Source organism: Sabethes cyaneus, chromosome 3 (genome assembly GCF_943734655.1).
Source record: "Sabethes cyaneus chromosome 3, idSabCyanKW18_F2, whole genome shotgun sequence".
NCBI classification, from domain to species: Eukaryota; Metazoa; Arthropoda; class Insecta; order Diptera; family Culicidae; genus Sabethes; species Sabethes cyaneus.
The window spans coordinates 164,506,545-164,526,613 of NC_071355.1; the positions used below are offsets into that span (position 1 = coordinate 164,506,545).

Here is a 20,069-nt window from a genome sequence, read left to right on the forward strand (position 1 = left end):
GAAATTACATAGTTTCAAATTTACAAGTTTCGCGCAAATTAAATGTTTGAAATTTTATTGCGTACATTGGATTATAATAACAAAGTGTAAATGTATGTTTACAAGAAAAAAAGAGGCAGCGTTGGCGAGTTTGGCAACTAGAGTGCTAAATAGAAAAATAATTTCACTTTAATTTATAACAACTTAAATTAATTTATGCGCATTCTTGTTTGACCAAATTTTGATCGTAACACAAGGCCAACTCTGAAACTGAAATTGAAGCTAAAGCCCAGAATTCGTCAACAAAAACAATCGCTAGAATTTCCACAAGTTGCAGGTACTTCTCTTTATAGAGGTAGAATCTCGTAAGTTTAAAAAATGAGACTAGAGTTTTGTTCATTTTTCTATGTTGGAAAACTTAAGCAATCAAAAAAGAATTGACTATCGTATTTGGAACCAGCAATACATTCTAGTATTAAAATCATTGACAATGAAGCATGAAGATTTGACAATTTATGTTCCTTTAAGGTCATACAAATTTATTTTCAATCACATGGGATATATTAACTATTAAGCGTTTGTGAGATTAGCGAATACTTTTGACAGGATTTCTTACAAAATAGTTGGGAAGTCTAACTGAACAATAGTAATTTAATTATTTAACTAATAATAAGATCTGAAGTACACATATCTGTTACTGCAAATAAGCAATTAAGTAGAATTTTCCAAAGGACAAACTAGAGGTGATGCCGGTAACGACGAAGGTAAGTTGCAGCCCACCTGGCGAATTACTTTGCCTGCCACCTTACTGGCGTATCGCACGCAATCCAGCAATGTGGGTGCTTCTCCGTTCAAGTGTTTGTATAGGAAACCAGCTACGAACGAATCGCCGGCACCTGAAATGTGATTCACAAGAGGGATTAAAGCTATTGATACCCTACGCAACGACACTAACCAGTTGTATCGACAACAGCCTTCTGCGGAATTATCGGTACCTGATATGTTTCAGCATAGAACGCACTACCGTTTCCATGGTAGAACCGAACGCAACGACTAGCATCCGTTGCGACAATTATCTTTTCCCGGTTTAGTTTGAGATATTTTCTGATCAAGTATCTGGTCAAAGCATCAACGCTATCGCACTCGTAAATCTCGGCTAATGTTACAAATTCTGTTAAATTTCCAAATACTAGGTCCGCCTGCTCAACTAGGTATTTCATTTGTTTGGTAAAGTTTTGTAGTATATAAGTGGCGTTCAAATTCGTGACGAATAGATTAGCCGTTCCTTTACAGTAGTTTTCATAAATATACTGACAGATGTTAAATTTTTCCGGAACAAAGTAGCCCTCGATGTAGAAAACCCTTACGTCCTCATCAACCTCATCATGCACAGCTGCGTTGCAACTACCGATCTTACTCTGACACCAGCGAGACATTACGAATTCTTTTTTAAAGTATAGCGATGCGCCGATGTTGGCATTAAGACTTCGCTTATCACCACTGATGAGGCATACACAGGTACCCGTGGAATATTCCGGCAGTGTCTGAATACTGAAAACGAAGACAAACATGACAAAACAGGGCACGTTTTTAAAAGTCAGAACATCTTACCAAGCAACATTACTTCACCAACGTTTAAGTTGATACTCACCAAGTACAAAGTGAATTATCCTTCAATATCTGCATCAGTATCTTGCCGTTCTCATCAGCACCAACCGCACCGCAAAACAGAACATTCTTCTCACCAAGAGCGCGCAAAATGCGGCACGTGTTCAACGCCGATCCACCAGGGTTATATTTGGGATTCCCACATCTAGAATATAGAACACAAACTAAATACAACTCTTAGCTACATTTACAATCGAGTGTGATGCCGTTACATATTACTAAAAGCAACCCACTACTTATTCCCGGCAATGCATTTACATAAATTTATGATTCACGTATACAATATAACAAAGGCATCGATATTACCCACTACCTGTTGGAAGATGCATGTGAAACGCGGGCGCAGTGATTTAGTATTGACCCATCGTACTCACGTTTCTATGGCGACTTCCTCCAGCCGAGCTAATTTATCTGACGGAATTTCCCTCTGATCATCCTCTTTTAGGTCAAAATCTTGAAGAATTTGGTTATCGCGTAGTTCGACACTTATGTCCAGCAGCACATTTCCAAAGGCAATTAACCGTGGACAACGATCACTGTAGCATGTGAAATGTATTCAATGCAAAAAGAGAGAGAGAGAGTTACATGATTCTTCGGTAAATTATTTTTTTTTTAATTCATTTCTTTACTTACCAGCTACTGATAGTTGTGTCACTTGTTACTTTGGGACTAAACATTGCCTTAATTACTCACAAGTAAGATATGTATACAGGGAGTCGTTTAACGTATGACCATTCCAAGATTGAGCCGCCGAAGATTTTAACGCGCCTTTCCTATTAGTTTTTCAAAGACTGCACTGACGACCAATTCGAGTACGGTGAATATCACCACAGAGAAATTTCATTTCCTCAAGGACGTAGCAGTCAAAACATCAATTCATAAAAGCTTGCTTGCAAGCTTTGTTTCAAGTACAGGTGTTCAAAGAGGTGTTCGTATCAGCCAAGGGGTTTCCAACAGCTGTGATTACAATGCGCCACCGACAAATTCTAGATAGAATTAACAAAAGGGCGAATGTCGCAAATGTAATCAAATAAACGAGTGAGAGTTACTTTTTGCTGGACCAGCATAAGAAAATCAACCCTCACTCGGTTTGTTTACGCTTGCGCTTTTCCTATGCTGCTCCAGCAAAAAATAACTTTCACCCGTTCTGTTTGACAGTTGGCTTATCCGCCCCTTTCAAATGTTGGTCGACAATTGTCACACAATTTTTTGGGGAAGGGGGCTTTGAGCGAAAAAGCTCCAGTTTGTTTCAAACAAAATGATTGTTGCTTTAAGCCTCAATAAAATATTTTTATAACAACCTGAAAATATTGTTGTTTCAAAACTAGATTCTGTTTAAATCAAAAAAATAACAGTTTTGAATTAAATGTAAAGTATTTTTAAATTTGAAGTTAACATTGATATAGCAATAAATATTTTCATTTCAATCATACATTTCAGTTTGAAACAAAACGAAATTTTTGTTTGTGCGTAAAACAACCATAAATATGGTTGAAACTACATTTTTATTCTCCGTGAAGGGGGTGGGGGGCTCGTAAAGATGATGTTTTTGGCGTTACGTAATATTTGAACTTGTCGTCAATAGACCTTTCCATTCTTGTGTGTGTTGGTGCTTGAAAATGAGGCAAACAAGCATCAGCCCTTTGCCAAAATGAGGCAAATATCATGTATTGCGACATGTGCCCCTATTTAGACTACCCCGATTTACACGATTATCACAGTCGAATCTCGCACACGATTTCGCTCAAAGAATATGAAGTGAAAAAGAAGGGGAAGAAGGAAAAAGAAGTCAAACTCATTAGAAGATCAAACTAAAAGCCACTTTAGTGTCAGATTAACAGTGAAAAATGCGGTAATCATTAAATGATTATCACAGTAGTCTAAATGGTCATAAAAGGGGCAATATATACACGCGTTTTTCGTGTTTGCTGTGTGGGTGCTTGAGCTGTCAGAAAGGTCTATTACCTGATGGTTATAGTCTATTCTCTGTGTGTCAATTCTAGATAGAATTAACAAAAGGGCGAATGTCGCAAATGTAAACAAAACGGGTGAGAGTTTTTTTTTGCTGGACCAGCATAAGAAAATCAACCCTCACTCGGTTTGTTTACGCTTGGGACATTCGCCCTTTTGTTAATTCTATCTTTAATTTCGCGCCCTTGCGAAAAAAGGATTTCAAATATTTCTGGCAACTTTGAACGCGATCTGTCAACCATGACTGTTCAATTTTGACATTTTTCGATTTTAGTGTCGCTCACGCTTTTTTATGCTACATCGGAGTCGTGCCTCTGCGGAGATGACATCGAAATAAAATACAAGAGTCAATAAAGGTGGTCGTTGCGGTATTCAGCAGTGATGTATTTCAACCATTTTTATATTTTTCATACTCAAATTGACTAGAGTACAATAGTTATCGAATGCAGAAGATCCAGTGTGTAATTTGTGAAAAAGTGGAGTTTATCAACTTTCCTCGAGTTTGATTGCATGGTTCAATATGAGATAACCAAAAAAGAGTTCCGGAGTGCATCACTGGTAGAGTCCAGCAGCGGCGTACAATAAACAGCATAATGAGAGAATTGCGACCGCAAAGAGAGGCTTGCTGGTGAGATCCTCTGCAAAGTGGCCATCCCTTCCGTTTTTGTGTTCACCGTTCTTTAGTCAGCAGGCAGGAGCAAACCTCGTACTGTGCCGTGTGTGCCGTTGTAAAGCAAGCAAAGCACATCAACCTACAGACAGCCAGGCCAGACTGTGACGGAGGGTGAGAGAAAAATTACATAAAACTGCTCCTGTTTGTTCCGTCGTGGTTTGCTACCATCGCTCCTCCAGATCAAAATTTTCAGTGGTCATCGCAATTTGAAAAATCAGCTAATAAAGTGTCCTGTTGTGTAAGAAAAAAAGCATTGAATTGCACCTGGAGTGATGTTTCACTGAAGTGGAAAAAACGAGTATTGTGCGTGAAAAACCGCAGAGCGTTGCTGCGATCGATACCTGGCAGGCGTATATTTTGGAACCTGAGTAAAATACGTCCAGCACGGAAACTTCATTTTTCTTCTATTGTAAATTGAAGTAGAGTAGTAATACATTAAATCATTTAGAAAGATTTAAGCTAACTGAAAAAGTTAAAGCAAAGAAAAAAAATGTTGGACTCCTGATACCAGATTTTCAACGCGGCCCCTTCACTCTCTTGTTCTTGTTCTTGTTTTTCTCTATCAACGAAAGCACCAAAAGAAGGGCCACCCATCATCGGCAGTTAGGAAGACGAGAGCAATAGTGAGAGGCATAACCATCGTATGTGCTAGAAAGGAGCAGGAGAAGGAAAACGGCAGTCTACTAGTGTAAAGGAATTTTCCTAAAAAATATTCTGACCCCCGGTTTGCCTTTGTAAAATTACGCTAAAAGTGAATATAATCAAGTGATAGTTGTTGTCTGTAACTTGCTATTTTAGTCCTCGAGAAACCACGGAAGCAACTCCCACCTAAATAAATAACGATAAGGATTACGAGTTTTCAGTGAATCGGAAAAAAGTAGAATTGCGGTCAATAAAACTCTATTTCCATTATCGTAATGTGGAGAAGCAAACTGACCTTAAAATCATATTTCAAAAAATGGTACTGTGAAATCTTCTGAACTACAACACTAATGATCTGCTACGGTAGGTGAGATCAGTGGCCGATACGGAGAGAATGAGCGATAGCTGAAAAGTGTGCTGCTGTTATGCTTACGACACGTCAGATTGCGTTGTCCTCTTGCGGAAGGATTTGCACTGTTTGCTAGAGAGAGTGTGAGTACGGCCCAAATTTTCGGTGCCTGACACAATCACCAGAGGTATAGAAAACGGGTAGAGCGGTTAGTGAAAAGTTTACAGCTGAAAGACAGTTTTTAAAAGGACAGAAAACTTTGCTGAAGACAAAAAATAGGGGAAAAATACCGTAGCTGAAAAATTGCACCAAGGGGATGAAAATATAGCACAAGTTTAAACAAAAAACAATTTTATTTCTAAAACCGGTGAATCGTTTGAATTTTTCTTAATTTTCGGTATACTTCAAGTCGATGTGGAATTTTTGACTATACGCAATAATTTTTTGTGAAAACAGGAGATTTTTGGGCAGGATAATAGCCCGTTTATATTTTCCAATTGAGTTTCCATTAACAAAAAGAAGTTTTCGAAAAGTGATTTGAAAGGTTTTAGTTTGTGACATCGAATTTGAATTTTGTTTCACGCGAAAAAAGTTGGCAAATTCGCCTAACAATAAAAAGTGAATCGTTTGTGTATAAGCAGAATAATATAAATACCGATAAACGAAAGGATTAAGTAATAATCACTTTCGAGTGACCGTATAAAACAGTTCGCCACGACGTCGTCCAACAGCAGCCAGCCGCCACCGACAGCAGCAGGGGGAGTTGGAATTGGAACAGGAGGGGCAGGACCATCATCTGCGTCCAATAAAGCAGGATCGGCGGCAGGAGGAGGAGGGGGACGTCGACGTTCCCGTAGTCAGGTACCGAACAGTAGCGGAGGAGGCGGCGGCGGCGGCAGTGGTAGTGCGAGTGCTAGTCGGCGAAGCAGCAAAACGGATTACGCTCGGCGAAGAAGTCCTCCTTCTTCGGTTACTGACGATTCTTCCTCCTCGCTACTGCTGTCTGTTTCTGCCGGAGGTCGCACGGCAGGAGGTACGGCAGGCGCCATTGACCGCGAGCGTGAAAGCGGAGGCGGCGGAGGTTCGGCCACCAGTCATCAACACCATCCACATCCACCGGACTCGTATGAGAAGGGTCATAACATGGCTTCGTCCAATCACCGTGGAATACAGATCGGTTCGGCCTGGTTTCAGCGGAAAATCAATCTGCGACCACAGCATCGGGGCGTTCATCTGGTGACCGAGGAAATTCTTCGCCAAATGCCAGAGCTAGGGCAGTTTTCAGTCGGATTGTGCCATGTTCAAAGTAAGTCCTAAATCCCATGTAATTGTCTTTATTTGTTTAACGCAGATTTTACCGACCAGTTATAGATTGTTTTGACCGTTTCCATTCTCATTACTACAAATTCCTATCCTATTTTTCATCGATGTACAACTGTGGCGGTTCTATATTAGATGGTATTCCGTAATTTAAAGTACACCTGATTTACCGTATTTTCAAAATATCGTGTGAAGTTGTTCGCGATCACAATTTTCAGCTAAAGTAAATAAAAAACTTTTTCTACCAAAGTACGTCAAAATGTTTACCTTTGGCAAGTACATCAGCATTTATGACTCTAACGACATTTTCTTCTCAATTATTTAAAAGACTTGTGTTCTCAATACAACACAAGATAGTTATAGAAACTTAACGTAATGCTTGAGCCATTGCGAAAAATAGCTGGTGGTCAGAATTGACAGATTCCACTAGTTAAGAACCATTATGCAATCGTCGACAGTTCTTTTGTGAGGATTGCTCTACAGCCCTAGAAATAGTTACAATTTCTATATTTCAAAAATGTTGAAGGTTTCTTTAGGTTAATTTTGAAGTTTGTTGCGTTTTTCAATTATTTTCTGTCATATAAATTTTCTTGTTAGATACATAACGTAAACATTTTAATTGTTTCACTCACAGTATTTACAAAACGTTGAAGCAAAACCAGGGTTAGTTGGATGTATAATTGTTGTTCTCTGTCTACGCTTTTGATCAGCGGTTTTGATATGTTAATGTTCTCGATTATCATCTAATTCATAGTGATAAATCAATACCAATCATACTAACAACAAATTAAAAATAAATGTAATGTACATCGTACAATGACTTGTTGAAATACATCAGACAATTCCTAAATAACTCGCTTTGAAATAAAACGGATAGTTGAGTGGACGTGAATAATGCAATAATATTTTCGCATAAAAAACGCAACTCGTAAATACCAACTGTTATGATATTGTTGTGTTTCAATTGGCCTACACTGAACAACTGTAGCCACAACTTCCTTATCAGTTAGTAATTCAATACTTTGGCATTGTGACGGGTCACACAGCGAATCGCGTTGCATGTACCATAATGGGAGTATTTGAAGCTTGGGCTTGCCTCGGAATGCACTAGCTTGGCACGGGTTTCTGCTGCAATATTGCTCAACGATGAATACCGCACCCAATAATTGCACCCTAGACGCCATCGGACGGTGCAGCGTGCCCAGCATACATCATATGAACTTCCAATATTAACGCACGCGGTAGCGGTAGCGGCAATAACGCATCACAAAACGCGGCCTATCTATTTATCTGATGGCAGACGTAAATGGTGTGTGCATTTAAAATAATTATGATAAAATGACGATAATTAAAACCGTAACACACCGGAGTAAGACAGCTAAAATATGGTTTAATTACTTATTGAGTTAGTTAGACACATGGGCACGTGCTTAGTAAAAACTAGAAAATTGTGTGTACAGAGCGTGATACATAATATGCCGTCACTACTAGTACTTTTAGCTACGATTGAATTGTATGTATTGTATTAGGTATTTCTTCTCTTGAAAATAAGATGCTTTCCTAGTTCGTTTAGAAAGTATCAGTAGCTTCTTTCATGGTTTCTCGTATAATTAATGTTACCTGTGTGAAAAGAAACATAAAAACGGTTAACGCTTGCTTCGCCGTTGACATGTTATTTTTATCTTTCCTATTCTTTTTCATTTTCTATTCTTCAATATGGTGTGTTAATTAAACTTTGTGCACCAATAACTGAAACTGTTCTGAATCTGAAGATGCAATAAAAATTTGCATACTCACCACACTCATTTCATTCGGCAACGAAAGTGTCATCAATATCTAGCAAGGAGCACACGTCCGCTTTTGGTCTAGGACCATCAGCGCTCTCTTCAAAAATGTTGGCTTTTAAGTTTCAAATGCTTTCGGCAGTTCAAATAATGTGCATAAGATGCATGAGTACTAGCGAATTGAGCCAAAAAAAACTCCAACTGTCGACCCCATTATTCGTTTTTTGGGCACCAAATAGTAGCCTGCAGCAATAGCAGCAGTCTATCGATATATATATTTTTAATTTTTCGACCATACTCATACAACCAGGCTTGAAGTTCATTTTATTGCCTCTTCCCCTTTGGTTTGGTGCTTTCGTTCATAATTTAGATTTATGTCTGCAGATTTCTTTTTTGTTGGTTCATAGTGCCTGGCCGATGCGACGGGACAGTGGACTTTTTACTACGAGCCAACCGGCAGTGTCCCTGTCGTCAGCGTTATCCATCCCGTTCAGGAGTGTGATTTCGGGTTTCGAAGCAAATGTCTGCTTCGGAGAAAACGTGCCATTTTTAACGAGTACGTAACGATCCGTTTGCTTTATTGCACACGACAGAAAATCAAACCATGAGATCTCTTCTGTCTTTCGATGCTATAACTATGCAGTAATAATTTCACGGTTTGAAGGTTATTCATCCCGAAATTTCTTGTTATCTAGCAAAGTTAATGCTTGTATAAAAAAGATGGGTTTTAAATATCATGATTTCACATTAAATGTTATAGATACTCTTCAGGCAATAATTGATTTTTCTTAGTGTCGAATTGAGTTAACATAGTACCGATTGGCACAAAGAATTAAGATAAAATTAAAAAACAGTTTCTAGTATTTTTTAGAAACCTTTTTCCTGTTTACTGGGTGTGGCAGTAAAAAATTTATGGTATTTCTTTCAAATCCCATTTCTAACTACTTTAATCTAAACTCGTACTAACCAAACCAATTCTTGAAAGCACCCTGAAAAATGACGCTAACTTGAATCAATCATTTTTCTTGTCAACGGCCAAGCAACTGCGCAGCATGTACTGCAGAGAGAATTCCAAGAAATTAAGTGGAACTAATAATAATATTTAATTCCATTCAAATCCTTGAAATTAAGGGAATGGAAGAAAGCGTGGACCTCCCATACCAAACGCTTCCCATGTACTATATTACAATATAATCGTTGGAATTACTAATAAAGGTTAAGTGATTCTCCAGACCCTCGAGTATGAACTGAAGGCATTTATGCCAGAAGCCAGGCTGCATTTGGCCAAGAATATAGCGCCTTATTTCGCTCTCTAAAAATAGAATAAAGACACAAACTACCAAAAATATTTGTTTGAATAATATAAAACAGAAAAATAAAGTCGTGTGGTTCAACGGTTTGCCTAAAACTACAGTTGTAACATTATGAACCGAAAACCACACGACCCCATACCACCTAGCTTTGCTTCTCAATTATACAAATTGGAGTATTTTCAGCATGGCCACGTGGAGGCGTTAATTGTGGGCTTGGGAAAGCTTGAGGTATGTTGACCGTTTCTTCCTAGTTGCCTTACTCATTTCATACCGACAAATCCCATATTCAACTACTTTATGCAATAATCTCAGCATTTTCGAGGCTTTATTTTCCAAATTTACTCGATGTGACCTCCATTTTAATCAATGACATCCTCGAAACGATGCCGTAAGCTAGAACACGACCATAGTCCTCCGATATTGACTGCCGTATGCGCCTTATGACAGACTTCACGGTCTTCACACTAAGGTGAGATTTTTTGCAGGCCACTGCTTTAATAAATATACGCCTAAATAGAACAATCCAATGGGTTGAAAGTCCGGATTGCTAGTCCAAAACTTCCATCAGCCATCGTTGGATCCCATGTGACGTGTGCTCTATCCTGTTGTAAGACAACGTATTGATCCTCAGAGAAGTTGACCTTCACCTAGGGAGGTACTTGGTCCTTTAAAATATCGATATACACTTTGGTATTGATTTTAATACCAGCATCGATAAAAACAGACTGCATTTCCAAATTTCAAATTGTTGGACGCCACCAAGCCAAACATCATGCCGCTAGCCAGACGCTTGTTGTGGAACTTAAACCTAACTTTCTCCGGAACATCCTTAAATTTCATCGTTGAAATGAACCGGTCTGTGCGGATATTTGAGACAGCATCAATGCTGAAGAGCTTTTCGTTGGAGAGCAGGATTATCATTTTTTTTTGTTTCAACAAAGGAAGCAATTTCTTCAAACGAGTCACTCGTAGCTTCTTTACCTGCCCCGTAATCAAATTTTTATCACTGACTGTGGAAAATGTTTTCTATAGAAATTTTCCTCAGTCAGTGATAAAAATTTGATTTGATTTTTCCTAGATTGCTGAGAAAAAATTCTTACATTTTCTAAAAAGTTTTCTGGGAAAATAAGAGACCTCGGATTTCTTAAATTGTTGTTGTTCATTACAAGGGTATAGTCCATTTCAAAATTTTATGAATTTTTGTGACCTTCATCTAAGGCGAATGGTTTTTCTACATTTCTATCCTCAAAGTTTTTGCTATTCCGTTTTCAAACCGTTTGTTGCCTTAAAATCTTATCATTTGGCATTTCTCATTTTATAAAACCGCCCTTGCAATACTAATCCCAAGAACCCAAGTGATTCTCTACGCACTTACTGAAGTTATTTGAGCGATGTCGATATCTTTTATCGAAGTTGTTTGTAATTTTATACTACCTACTTACTCTAATTCATTTTACTAAAGTCGGTATGGTTGTTTTTTCCCATTATCTTGATTGAACTAATTTCCTAAAACTTAAACCGAAACTTTGCTTTTTATCTTTACACAGACACAGGATTGAATGGAATACAAAACTCGAGAAATACTAAACCGAGAAATAAGAATTTGACGCGTAAATCTAACCAAGATGTTTTACATAGAACAAATCGAGGGAAGTGAAACACTAAAAATCAAAATGCACCCAAGTGCGAATCAGATGTTCTTAGGTGACCGAGAAGAGAGTTTGGATTGCAACGCTGGATGCTTGTTTTCGCCCGTTGATTCAACAGCTTTACGACCATCTGGAAATCATAAATCAGCGTAGAATAATCCAACGTCGCTGGGAGAGTTTAAAGGAAAATTCGAACTATAACTTAGCTACCTACTTATGCGGCCATGTCCGCCGGTCCAGCAGAACAAAGGAATGAAATCAGAGATCTCCACTGTTAACGGTTACCCGCCATAGCTTTTACCTGTCGCCAGGACAGGTTCTCGTCTACAGTCTGGAGGTCGTTGGCTAAGCTGCGTCGGCATGAGCTTCTGGGTCTGCCTCTTCTACGCTGTCCTTGCAGATTTCAATCGAGTGCTTCTCTGCAGATCTCGTTCGGTCCTCTCTTAAAAGTGTGTCTGATTTACTTCCACTTATGTACTCAAATTTCTGTTGCAATCGGCTGTTGATGACGTCGACGATTCAGCTCCTCGTTAGATATTCAGTTGTCAGGCCACCAGGCACGAATGATATCCCACAGGTAGATTTCAGCGCCAGATGTTACGCAGACCTGCAAAGGCACCCTTGACCTTCCTGTTCCGTTTGGCTATATCAGCTTTATTGGGGCGTTGTCTGTTTAGCATGATATTGGAAGCTCATCTGCTAAATCTGTTGTCCCGCTACTGTGAAGTTGGCGAGATTGTCAGTGTTCAATACCATGGACTTAGTATTTGCTGTATTGACTAGGAGACTTGCTGGGAGCTTTTGGAGAGGTCGGCTAGCTTGTTCTTCATATCAGTCATCGTTGTGTGAGCAATACAATGTTGTCAGTTAGATCAAGGCAGAATTAGAACAACTATTCCGAGCTAATGACATGCGCAAGAGATGAGAAATGATAATGAGAAGGTGAACCAAAGTCGGAAGTGCTACACACCGACCTGACATGTGTAGGGACGAGGGAGGGAATCTAATCACAAACGAGCGCGAGGTGGTCGACAGATGGAAGCAGTTCTTCGGTGGGCACCTCAATGGCAAAGTCGCAGAAGGAGATGGAACGGAAATTACCCTAGGAGTGCCCATGGAAGATAGTAATGTCCTAGCACCTGATCTCCAAGAAGTCAAACGAGAAATCGGGCTGCTGAAGACCAATAAAGCCGCTGGGAAAGACCGCCTCCCGGCAGAGCTTTATAAACATGGTGGAAAAACGCTAGCAAAGGCTCTACACTGGGTTATTTCGAGGATTTGGGAGGAGGAAAAGCTACCGGAGGAATGGATGGAAGGAGTGATTTGTCCTATCTACAAAAAGGGTGAGCGGCTACTGTTGCTGACTGCTGCAACTATCGCGGTATTACGGTGGTAAACGCCGCCTACAAGGTACTCTCCCAGATCCTGTTACGCCGGTTGTCACCGATAGCAGAAGGTTTCGTAGGAAATTATCAGGCGGGTTTCATGGGGGCTCGCGGAACTACGGACCAAATTTTTACTATCCGACAGATCTTACAGAAATGTCGGGAGTGCAACGTGCCCACGCATCACATCTTTATTGATTTCATAGCAGCATACGATACAGTCGATCGAGACAAGCTATGGCAGATAATCATTACAGACAAGCTAGGAGAAGTGGGCTAAAAATAAACGCGTCGAGGACCAAATACATGGAAGGAAGTGGCTCAAAGGAAATAAACGCGCGTCTCCCACGGACGGTAACCGTTGACGGCGACGAATTAGAAGTGGTAGAGGAGTCCGTGTATTTGGGATCGCTGGTGACCGGGGACAACAACACTAGTAAGAAGATCCAGCGGCGCATCCAAGCGGGAAATCGGGCCTACTTTGCCCTTCGTAAAACGCTACGATCAGGAAGCATACGCCGCCGCATGAAGCTAACAATGTACAAAACCCTTATTAGACCGGTAGTTCTTTATGGACTTGAAGCTGTGACGCTGCTCACAGAGGACATACGCGCCCTTGCCGTGTTCGAGCGGAAAGTGCTGCGGACGATATTTGGCGGAGTACAAACTGAAAACGTGGTGGAGGCGCATGAATCACGAGCTACAGGCACTGCTTGGGGAGATTCCCATCGTACATTTAGCGAAGGATAGCAGGCTACGGTGGGCCGGACACGTCGTAACGAGGACGACAGTGCGATGAAAATAGTCCCCTTCAACAACCCCACCGGCACCAGGAATAGGGATGCCCAACGTGCACGATGGCTCGACCAGGTCGAAAGCGATTTGTGACTTCTGAAAGGACTAGGAAATTGACGACGAGTAGCCCAAGACCGAGTTGAATAGAGACGAGTGCTTGAAACAGCACGAGCCACCCCGGCTCTATGCTGAAGAAGAAGAAGAAGCTAGATCAAGGCCATCTAGCTGATCCATCATTACAGGTTATAGGGCAATCCTCGATTTGGTCTGCTATCAAGTTTTTTGTATTTTGTAAGGTGATGGTCGGATCATCCGACTCGGATGCAATATCGGCACTGGGTTTGCTGCGTATATCAAGAAACCTTGTTCTCCACTTGCGGCGGCTTATTCTGATGTGGTCGATTTGGTTTTCTGTTTGGCCGTCTGCTGGAAACTTCTGCGCAGTTGCGAATGGATGAATGCATCCCTAGTGTGGACTCATCACTTCGACCAGTTCTGTTGCGATATCGCCCGGGTGTTTGCTGTTGTAGAGTAACGGTTGGCAACTAAAATTTTGGAATGTGTTTCTCAAGCTGTCAAAAAAAGACAACGATATTTGAAGAACATCTGATTTATTGAAATTAAAGATACATTGTCCATTATTGAAATTAGTGAACATTTGGAAATGGTCCGTAATCGGCTTCCGTTTGATGCCGGAACAGGAGCGTTGTACGGTCGTCTTGTCAACTTTGCGAATGCATCTGTTGATTCTACCAATCAAATGTTTCCTACAAATAAAAAATAAGAAAACTTATCCAATTTAAATAAAATAAATTGGATAAGTTTTCTTATTTTTTATTTTTTATTTATTTTTTTTTAGGTTTCGTATTCTACTAAGACGCTCCAAAAACTTCAGTCAATCAAATGTTTGCAATTTTTACTCTGCTGTAATAACTGTTTTGTACTGGCTAATAACTGTTTAGTTTAGTTATTTATTTATTTATCTGATAGCGTAAGGTAAACCTTTTTTGTTTGCTATCTCCGAATGTCACAATCATTATCATATAGATCATTTTTATAAATTCTAAATACATTACATACTAACAATTAATTTAATGACGGTTAAAAAACTCTAGGCAGCCCCTCTTAAAATCTGCTTCCGTTGTCGATTGTTTGACCACAGTGGGTAAAGAATTCCAAATTGCAACACCTCGTACGAATAGTGAATTGGAGTAGCTGTTCGTGTTATTGCGCGGAATAATCAGGTATTGGAGGCGACGTCCTTGATTTGGTATCAGCTTCTGAAAGAGTATTGGCGGCGAGCACGATGTGATCAGTTTACGCAGGAACAGGCAGGAACGGTAGGCATATAGAGAATCAAGTGGGCAGCCAATCAGATTTCTCTGCAGGTGACTCACATGAGCATAGCGGCTAAGTCCATACACGAAGCGTACACAAGAGTTAAGGGCAACACGTAGTCGCCTCATGGAATTAGCACTTGGATTGACATGCAATATGTCCCCGAAAAGGAAATGAGGCAGTATCAAGGCCTTGAACAGCCTAAGCCGTATGTCGATGGGAGTAGCAAGTGCACAACTATGAAGCGAACTAAGGCACGCGTAGATTTTTCCGCATTGCTGGTTGATAAGACCTTCCCACTGGAGATCTACTTGAAACAAAAAACCAAGGTTCATCGCTCGACCCGTCCAGTCAATGGCTTGGCCGTCCAATATAACAGGCGGCAACAAATCCATTTGCGTAGTATTCCTGCGTCGTCCTCGAATAAACATAGCTTTTCTTTTAGCTTGGTTAATGTGCAATTGATTTCTTAGTGACCACTCTGGAATTCTGGTAAGGTCTGTATTCACCAAATCGACGCGATCTCGTGAACAAACACCAGGGCGGCTAACATATAACTGTACATCGTCCGCAAAAAGCTGAATGGAACAGTGCCGAGGTATTGTTGGCAAATCATTCACGTGGCAACAAAACAGTAGTGGGCCAATCACGGAACCTTGTGGCATACCGGAGGTGCAGTAACCTACTTCGGACTGTAAGTCTCCACAGAAAACAATTTGCGTTCGTTCATCGAGGTAGGACTCCAACAAATTCACCGCAGAGCTTGAAAATTAAACTGCGTTTCCAGCTTCCAACACAGCAACAGGGGAGGAATAGTGTCGAATGCTTTAGAAAAATCAAGTAGAAGTAGTACAGCAGATCCTTTGTCGACTGTGCTTGCCAGAGCATCGTACACACGAAGAGCTGCAGATTGTACGGTGCCTTTACGGAAACCCGCTTGGAACTCCGACAATAAGTTGTTATCCGTAATGTACGCCGACATCTGGTACTTCAACAGCTTTTCGAACGCCTTCGACAAAGCACTCAGTATACTGATAGGGCGAAGGTTTCTAAGCGTATTAATATGAGCTTTTTTCTTTAGCGGTAGCACCTTACCTTGCTTCCAGCAAATCGGGTATGTCGATGTTCTTATAATGCTGTTGAACAAGTGAGTGATTTGGTGCACGAGCAACGGTAAAATTAATTTCATGAACTTTATCGGCAACCCATCTAGTCCGACAGCATTAGATTTCACGTCCGATATGGAATTTATTACTTCCCAATATTGCACCGGGCGAAACGAGAAACAATACTGTGAATTACTTGTTGTTCTAATATTCTCATCAGTCCCACTGCGAATGTAACTTGACAAGAAGACTTGGTTTACTTCATCTGGATGAAATTCACAAACTGTTTTGTACACCAAGGAGCTCAAAATCCCTAAGAAATCTTCAATTGGGCGATACTGAGGCAGATTTGTCGAGCTGTGGTTTTTGAGTACAAATGGGGTCGAATGAGTATTCAGGAACGATTGTGATTTTTGGCGTAATGCAATGAAGCTTTATCCGGCCAAAACACGTATTGTCGATCTGCATGATGTTTTTATAGAAACGGGATCAAAATTTTCTTCAAACATTCGTTCTGGCACACATCTTGATTGATAAACAAAATAAAGGACTGAACCATGGCTTAGAAATACCTTTCTCGGAAATGGCAGTGTACAGCAGCACGTTTTGTTCAAACTTATGTTTATATTTGTATTTTATGTTTGGAAATGGGGATGCATGGAATAGTACCGATCATTTCCGAAAATGTGCGTCTTCAAAGGAGGGAAGTAACTTTCGTTGTCCAAAACAAAGCATTTTCCGGAATAGTTTTTTTATCAACCAGCCGAATTGGGATTTGAGCGTCGAAATCTGTCCCTCAGTGTACTCCGGAGCTCTTATCTCCTTTCGGCACTTTATTGCACCTCTTTTTTATGTTTGCAGATGTACTGGTGGAGTTTTTTGTTGGAATATTCAATACTGTTAAACATCTTTTTGAAATTGACGAGAGTTGATTTTAGTTGTACAGTGGACCCCCGTTCGTTTGAACGATTCCTCATGCAAACTAACAGGGTTCGTTTTTAATTTGAGCAACTAGCAACCCTAAATATGCTGAAACTTGTATGAACTGGCCGCCCTGCTCTTTGTTATTGTTTTGGTGGTTTGATTTAGTCTCGTTTAGTTGGTAGTTGCAAGCAGCGAATATGTTATTCTCCGATCGGATTTCTATCGTAATCGTTGGTAAACGAAATGTGAAACTGATTAAACTAGGATTAAACACGCTAGATAAGTACAAACAAATCGTGTTTATGTGCATTGTCTGCGAAGGCAAATGATGCCATATTGAGAAAGACATTTGAACCATTTTTAATTTGCACATCGTGCAAACCAGCGGGGTTCAAATTAAAAAGTGTTCACATTAAAAACGGTCAAACGAACGGGGGTCCACGGTATTATTAAGACATTTGTCAGAAACTGTCGTCATCGTCGTTAGTAGCTTAGAGCTGGGGTGACTCGTATTGTTTCATTCGGTTTTCTCCATTCATCTCGATCTTGGGCCACTCACTAAATTCCCAGGCGTCAGAGGTCTCAAATCACCTTCGATCTGATCAAGCCATCTTGCACATGGAGCCCCTCTGTTTCTGATGCTGGCGGGTTGTTTAAGAGAACCGTGTTCGTCGCAGTGCCGTCCGGCATTCTGAGGTGTCCAGCCCACGGTAGCCTACCGATTATCGTCAGATGTGCGACGCGAAGCTCTCCAAACCTGTGGCTTGTGATTTATACGTCTCCGCTATTCTCAGCGTTGCCAACCGGTTTTTACGAAAATCTGGAAAACGAGAATAAAAACGTCTCGCAAAAATCGGGCTGTCATTTGGTCTAATGAAAGGCAATGCTTGAATAACGTTTTTTTGTCTGATTAGGCATCAAAACGTCTGGAAATCCCGACAAAACTAGAAGGTTGGCAACGCTGGCCATTCTCCGCTTTCACTCTTCAAATATCGTCCGCAGCACCTACCGCTGGAATACGGCAAGGACGCGAATGTCCTCTGTTGGCAGAATCACAGCTCCAAGTCCATAAAGAACTACCGATCTAATAAGGGTTTTATACATTGTCAGCTTTGTACGGCGGCGTACGCTTTTTGAGATCACTAGGAACGCGTGGAACTTCCATATTAAACATTATTGTTTTTCATTGCAACAAAAAATGATAACCCAACTGGTGAATTGGATGTTGCACGTAGTTGAAAAAATGTCATTTGGTAAAGAATCGATTTTTGGTTTTGTGGCTTTCTCTTATACTTTCTCTGAAGGTAAAAAAAGCAAAGCCTTGGGCTTAAACGTCTTTCTAAGACTTGACTCTTCTTTATCAACAGATTTCGTGGCCGACTGTTAGAGTACAGGACAGTTACGGGGCTAGTGCAAAAATCCTATTGACTCAATCTAGCAGCACCGCCTAACCGTAATTCGGACATACGACGACTGGCTTGTTAGACCAGCATCGTACCTCGAAGCTAACTGGGCGGTTTCTCTGAAGGTACCATTGTGAAATTGATATTAAATCAGTTTTTAAAATATAAAACAACACATTTTTAATTGACTGAAGTTTTTGGAGCGTCTTAGTAGAATACGAAACCTAGAAATAAAAAATAAGAAAACTTATCCAATTTAATTCTACTATGTGTATTTTATTCAATGACAGATACGTATTTCGCCTACGACTTGCAGGCTTCCTCAGTGTCTGTTTTCGAACTCGAAGGAGTTCGAAGGAAGGAGTTTCGAAGGAGTTCGAAAACAGACACTGAGGAAGCCTGCAAGTCGTAGGCGAAATACGTATCTGTCATTGAATAAAATACACATAGTAGAATTAAATTGGATAAGTTTTCTTATTTTTTATTTCTACATTTTTAATTATTTCGAGAGCCACATCCTTTTTTCAGTTGAAGAAATCACGATTACGTTAATTATGCACTCAAAATAATTTTCACGTCGAAATTACCGGAAAAGTTATGTGAATATTTTTATTATGAAACTTTTCCCGTACTATTTATTTGAATTCAACGTAGTTTGCATTAATATGCGTGCATTTACGTGGAAATCAGATAGATATTATTGCATTATTGAAATTTACTTAATTTTTCACGTGGAAAGGACGTGTGTATTATAGTGCGTGTATTTCATCTACAACTCTACAAATAATGGTTCAAAATAATAAAAATGCACAGTTTCCCCTTTTCCCTATTAAATCATTACTATTATTCTGTGTAAAATTCATATGCCACGTTACATTGACGATGAAAATAGTCATCAATTCAACACAATCTGTCCATAGACATGTTGCCGGCATTAATCATGGAGGTTGTCTTTAAATTTGAATAATTTTCGCATAAAACTTCCAATAAAATAGTAGAGTATAAATTTTCCCATAGCAGTGACACGCTTCTTCACTACGGCGGGTTCGGAATAGTTCTTGACTAGAGCTCGAGAGCTCGGTTCGAGCCGTCCTTTGTCGCTGTAGGTAGGCTGAATAATCACTGGCCGCCCAGCCCCCCGCGCTTTCACACAACACGTCTAGTGAGCATATTCAACACGTCGTTCCTTGGATAGTCGATTCTATATTCAGCTGCACCTTTCCAGCACAGTGAAAAAAGCCTCTGTAACTTATCACTATGGTCTATAATTGCTACTAGGAGAAAACGGTACTCATATGCGCACGGATTTTCCCTCCGCCCGTTGTTTGCTCACGATATATAGGCTGTTGTTTCACTGTTCGTTGTGTAAGTTAAAAATAATGGTTACTCAGCACGTATGCTATACCGTAACTAATTATAATAGTATCCAGCATCTATTGTCTATTTTATCGATGCAGGTAGGTGTTCATAGTTTTAAAATGAGATAATTAGAAATGATTATTGTCACTCCTCGAATGGAGCTATTTAAATCCTATACAAACCGCGATGAGTTTTTTCGTTGGTTTCAAGGTACAATGCTTACGCAACGAGGCGATCGTAGTATGTTCAAAGCTCGTCTAGAAGAATTGACGAAGGTACTGAAGCAGAATGACAGTCAGATAACCAAGGATTTCTCATTAATTCACTGTATTCGAGTTGGAGATGAAAGGAGTTCGAGGTCCAAATTGGAGGGCTCTATTTTTCACAACCCATCATTTTTTACTTTTCTTT

The 20,069-nt window shown here is 40.1% G+C and overlaps 2 protein-coding genes across 2 annotated transcripts in view; one reads left to right on the plus strand and one right to left on the minus strand.

The window, feature by feature from the left end:
• Nucleotides 1-661: 661 nt before the first annotated feature.
• On the minus strand, nucleotides 662-2,443 carry LOC128743398 (adenosine kinase). Its single transcript, XM_053839963.1, has 5 exons — nucleotides 2,281-2,443; nucleotides 2,022-2,183; nucleotides 1,631-1,792; nucleotides 935-1,530; nucleotides 662-875 (listed from the first exon to the last, which is right to left on the minus strand). Exons 1-5 carry the CDS (start codon nucleotides 2,322-2,324, stop codon nucleotides 691-693), a joined length of 1,149 nt encoding a protein of 382 aa, XP_053695938.1. The 5' UTR covers nucleotides 2,325-2,443; the 3' UTR covers nucleotides 662-690.
• A 1,507-nt stretch (nucleotides 2,444-3,950) lies between these two features.
• LOC128741264 (UPF0047 protein YjbQ) overlaps nucleotides 3,951-20,069 on the plus strand; it is a 66,165-nt gene continuing 50,046 nt past the window's right edge. Inside the window, exon 1 of the mRNA XM_053836946.1 lies at nucleotides 3,951-6,588. Within this exon, the coding sequence (XP_053692921.1) occupies nucleotides 6,426-6,588 (163 nt within the window). The 5' untranslated portion in view covers nucleotides 3,951-6,425. The remainder of the gene's footprint in view (nucleotides 6,589-20,069) is intronic.

Coding starts and splice junctions, on each gene's coding strand:
- LOC128743398 (XM_053839963.1), bottom strand. CDS start 2,324: ATGTTTAGTCCCAAAGTAACAAGTGACACAACTATCAGTAGCTG. Junction 1,793..2,021: donor GAGGAAGTCGCCATAGAAAC/GTGAGTACGATG, acceptor TCTATATTCTAG/ATGTGGGAATCCCAAATATA. Junction 876..934: donor GGCTGTTGTCGATACAACTG/GTTAGTGTCGTT, acceptor ATCACATTTCAG/GTGCCGGCGATTCGTTCGTA.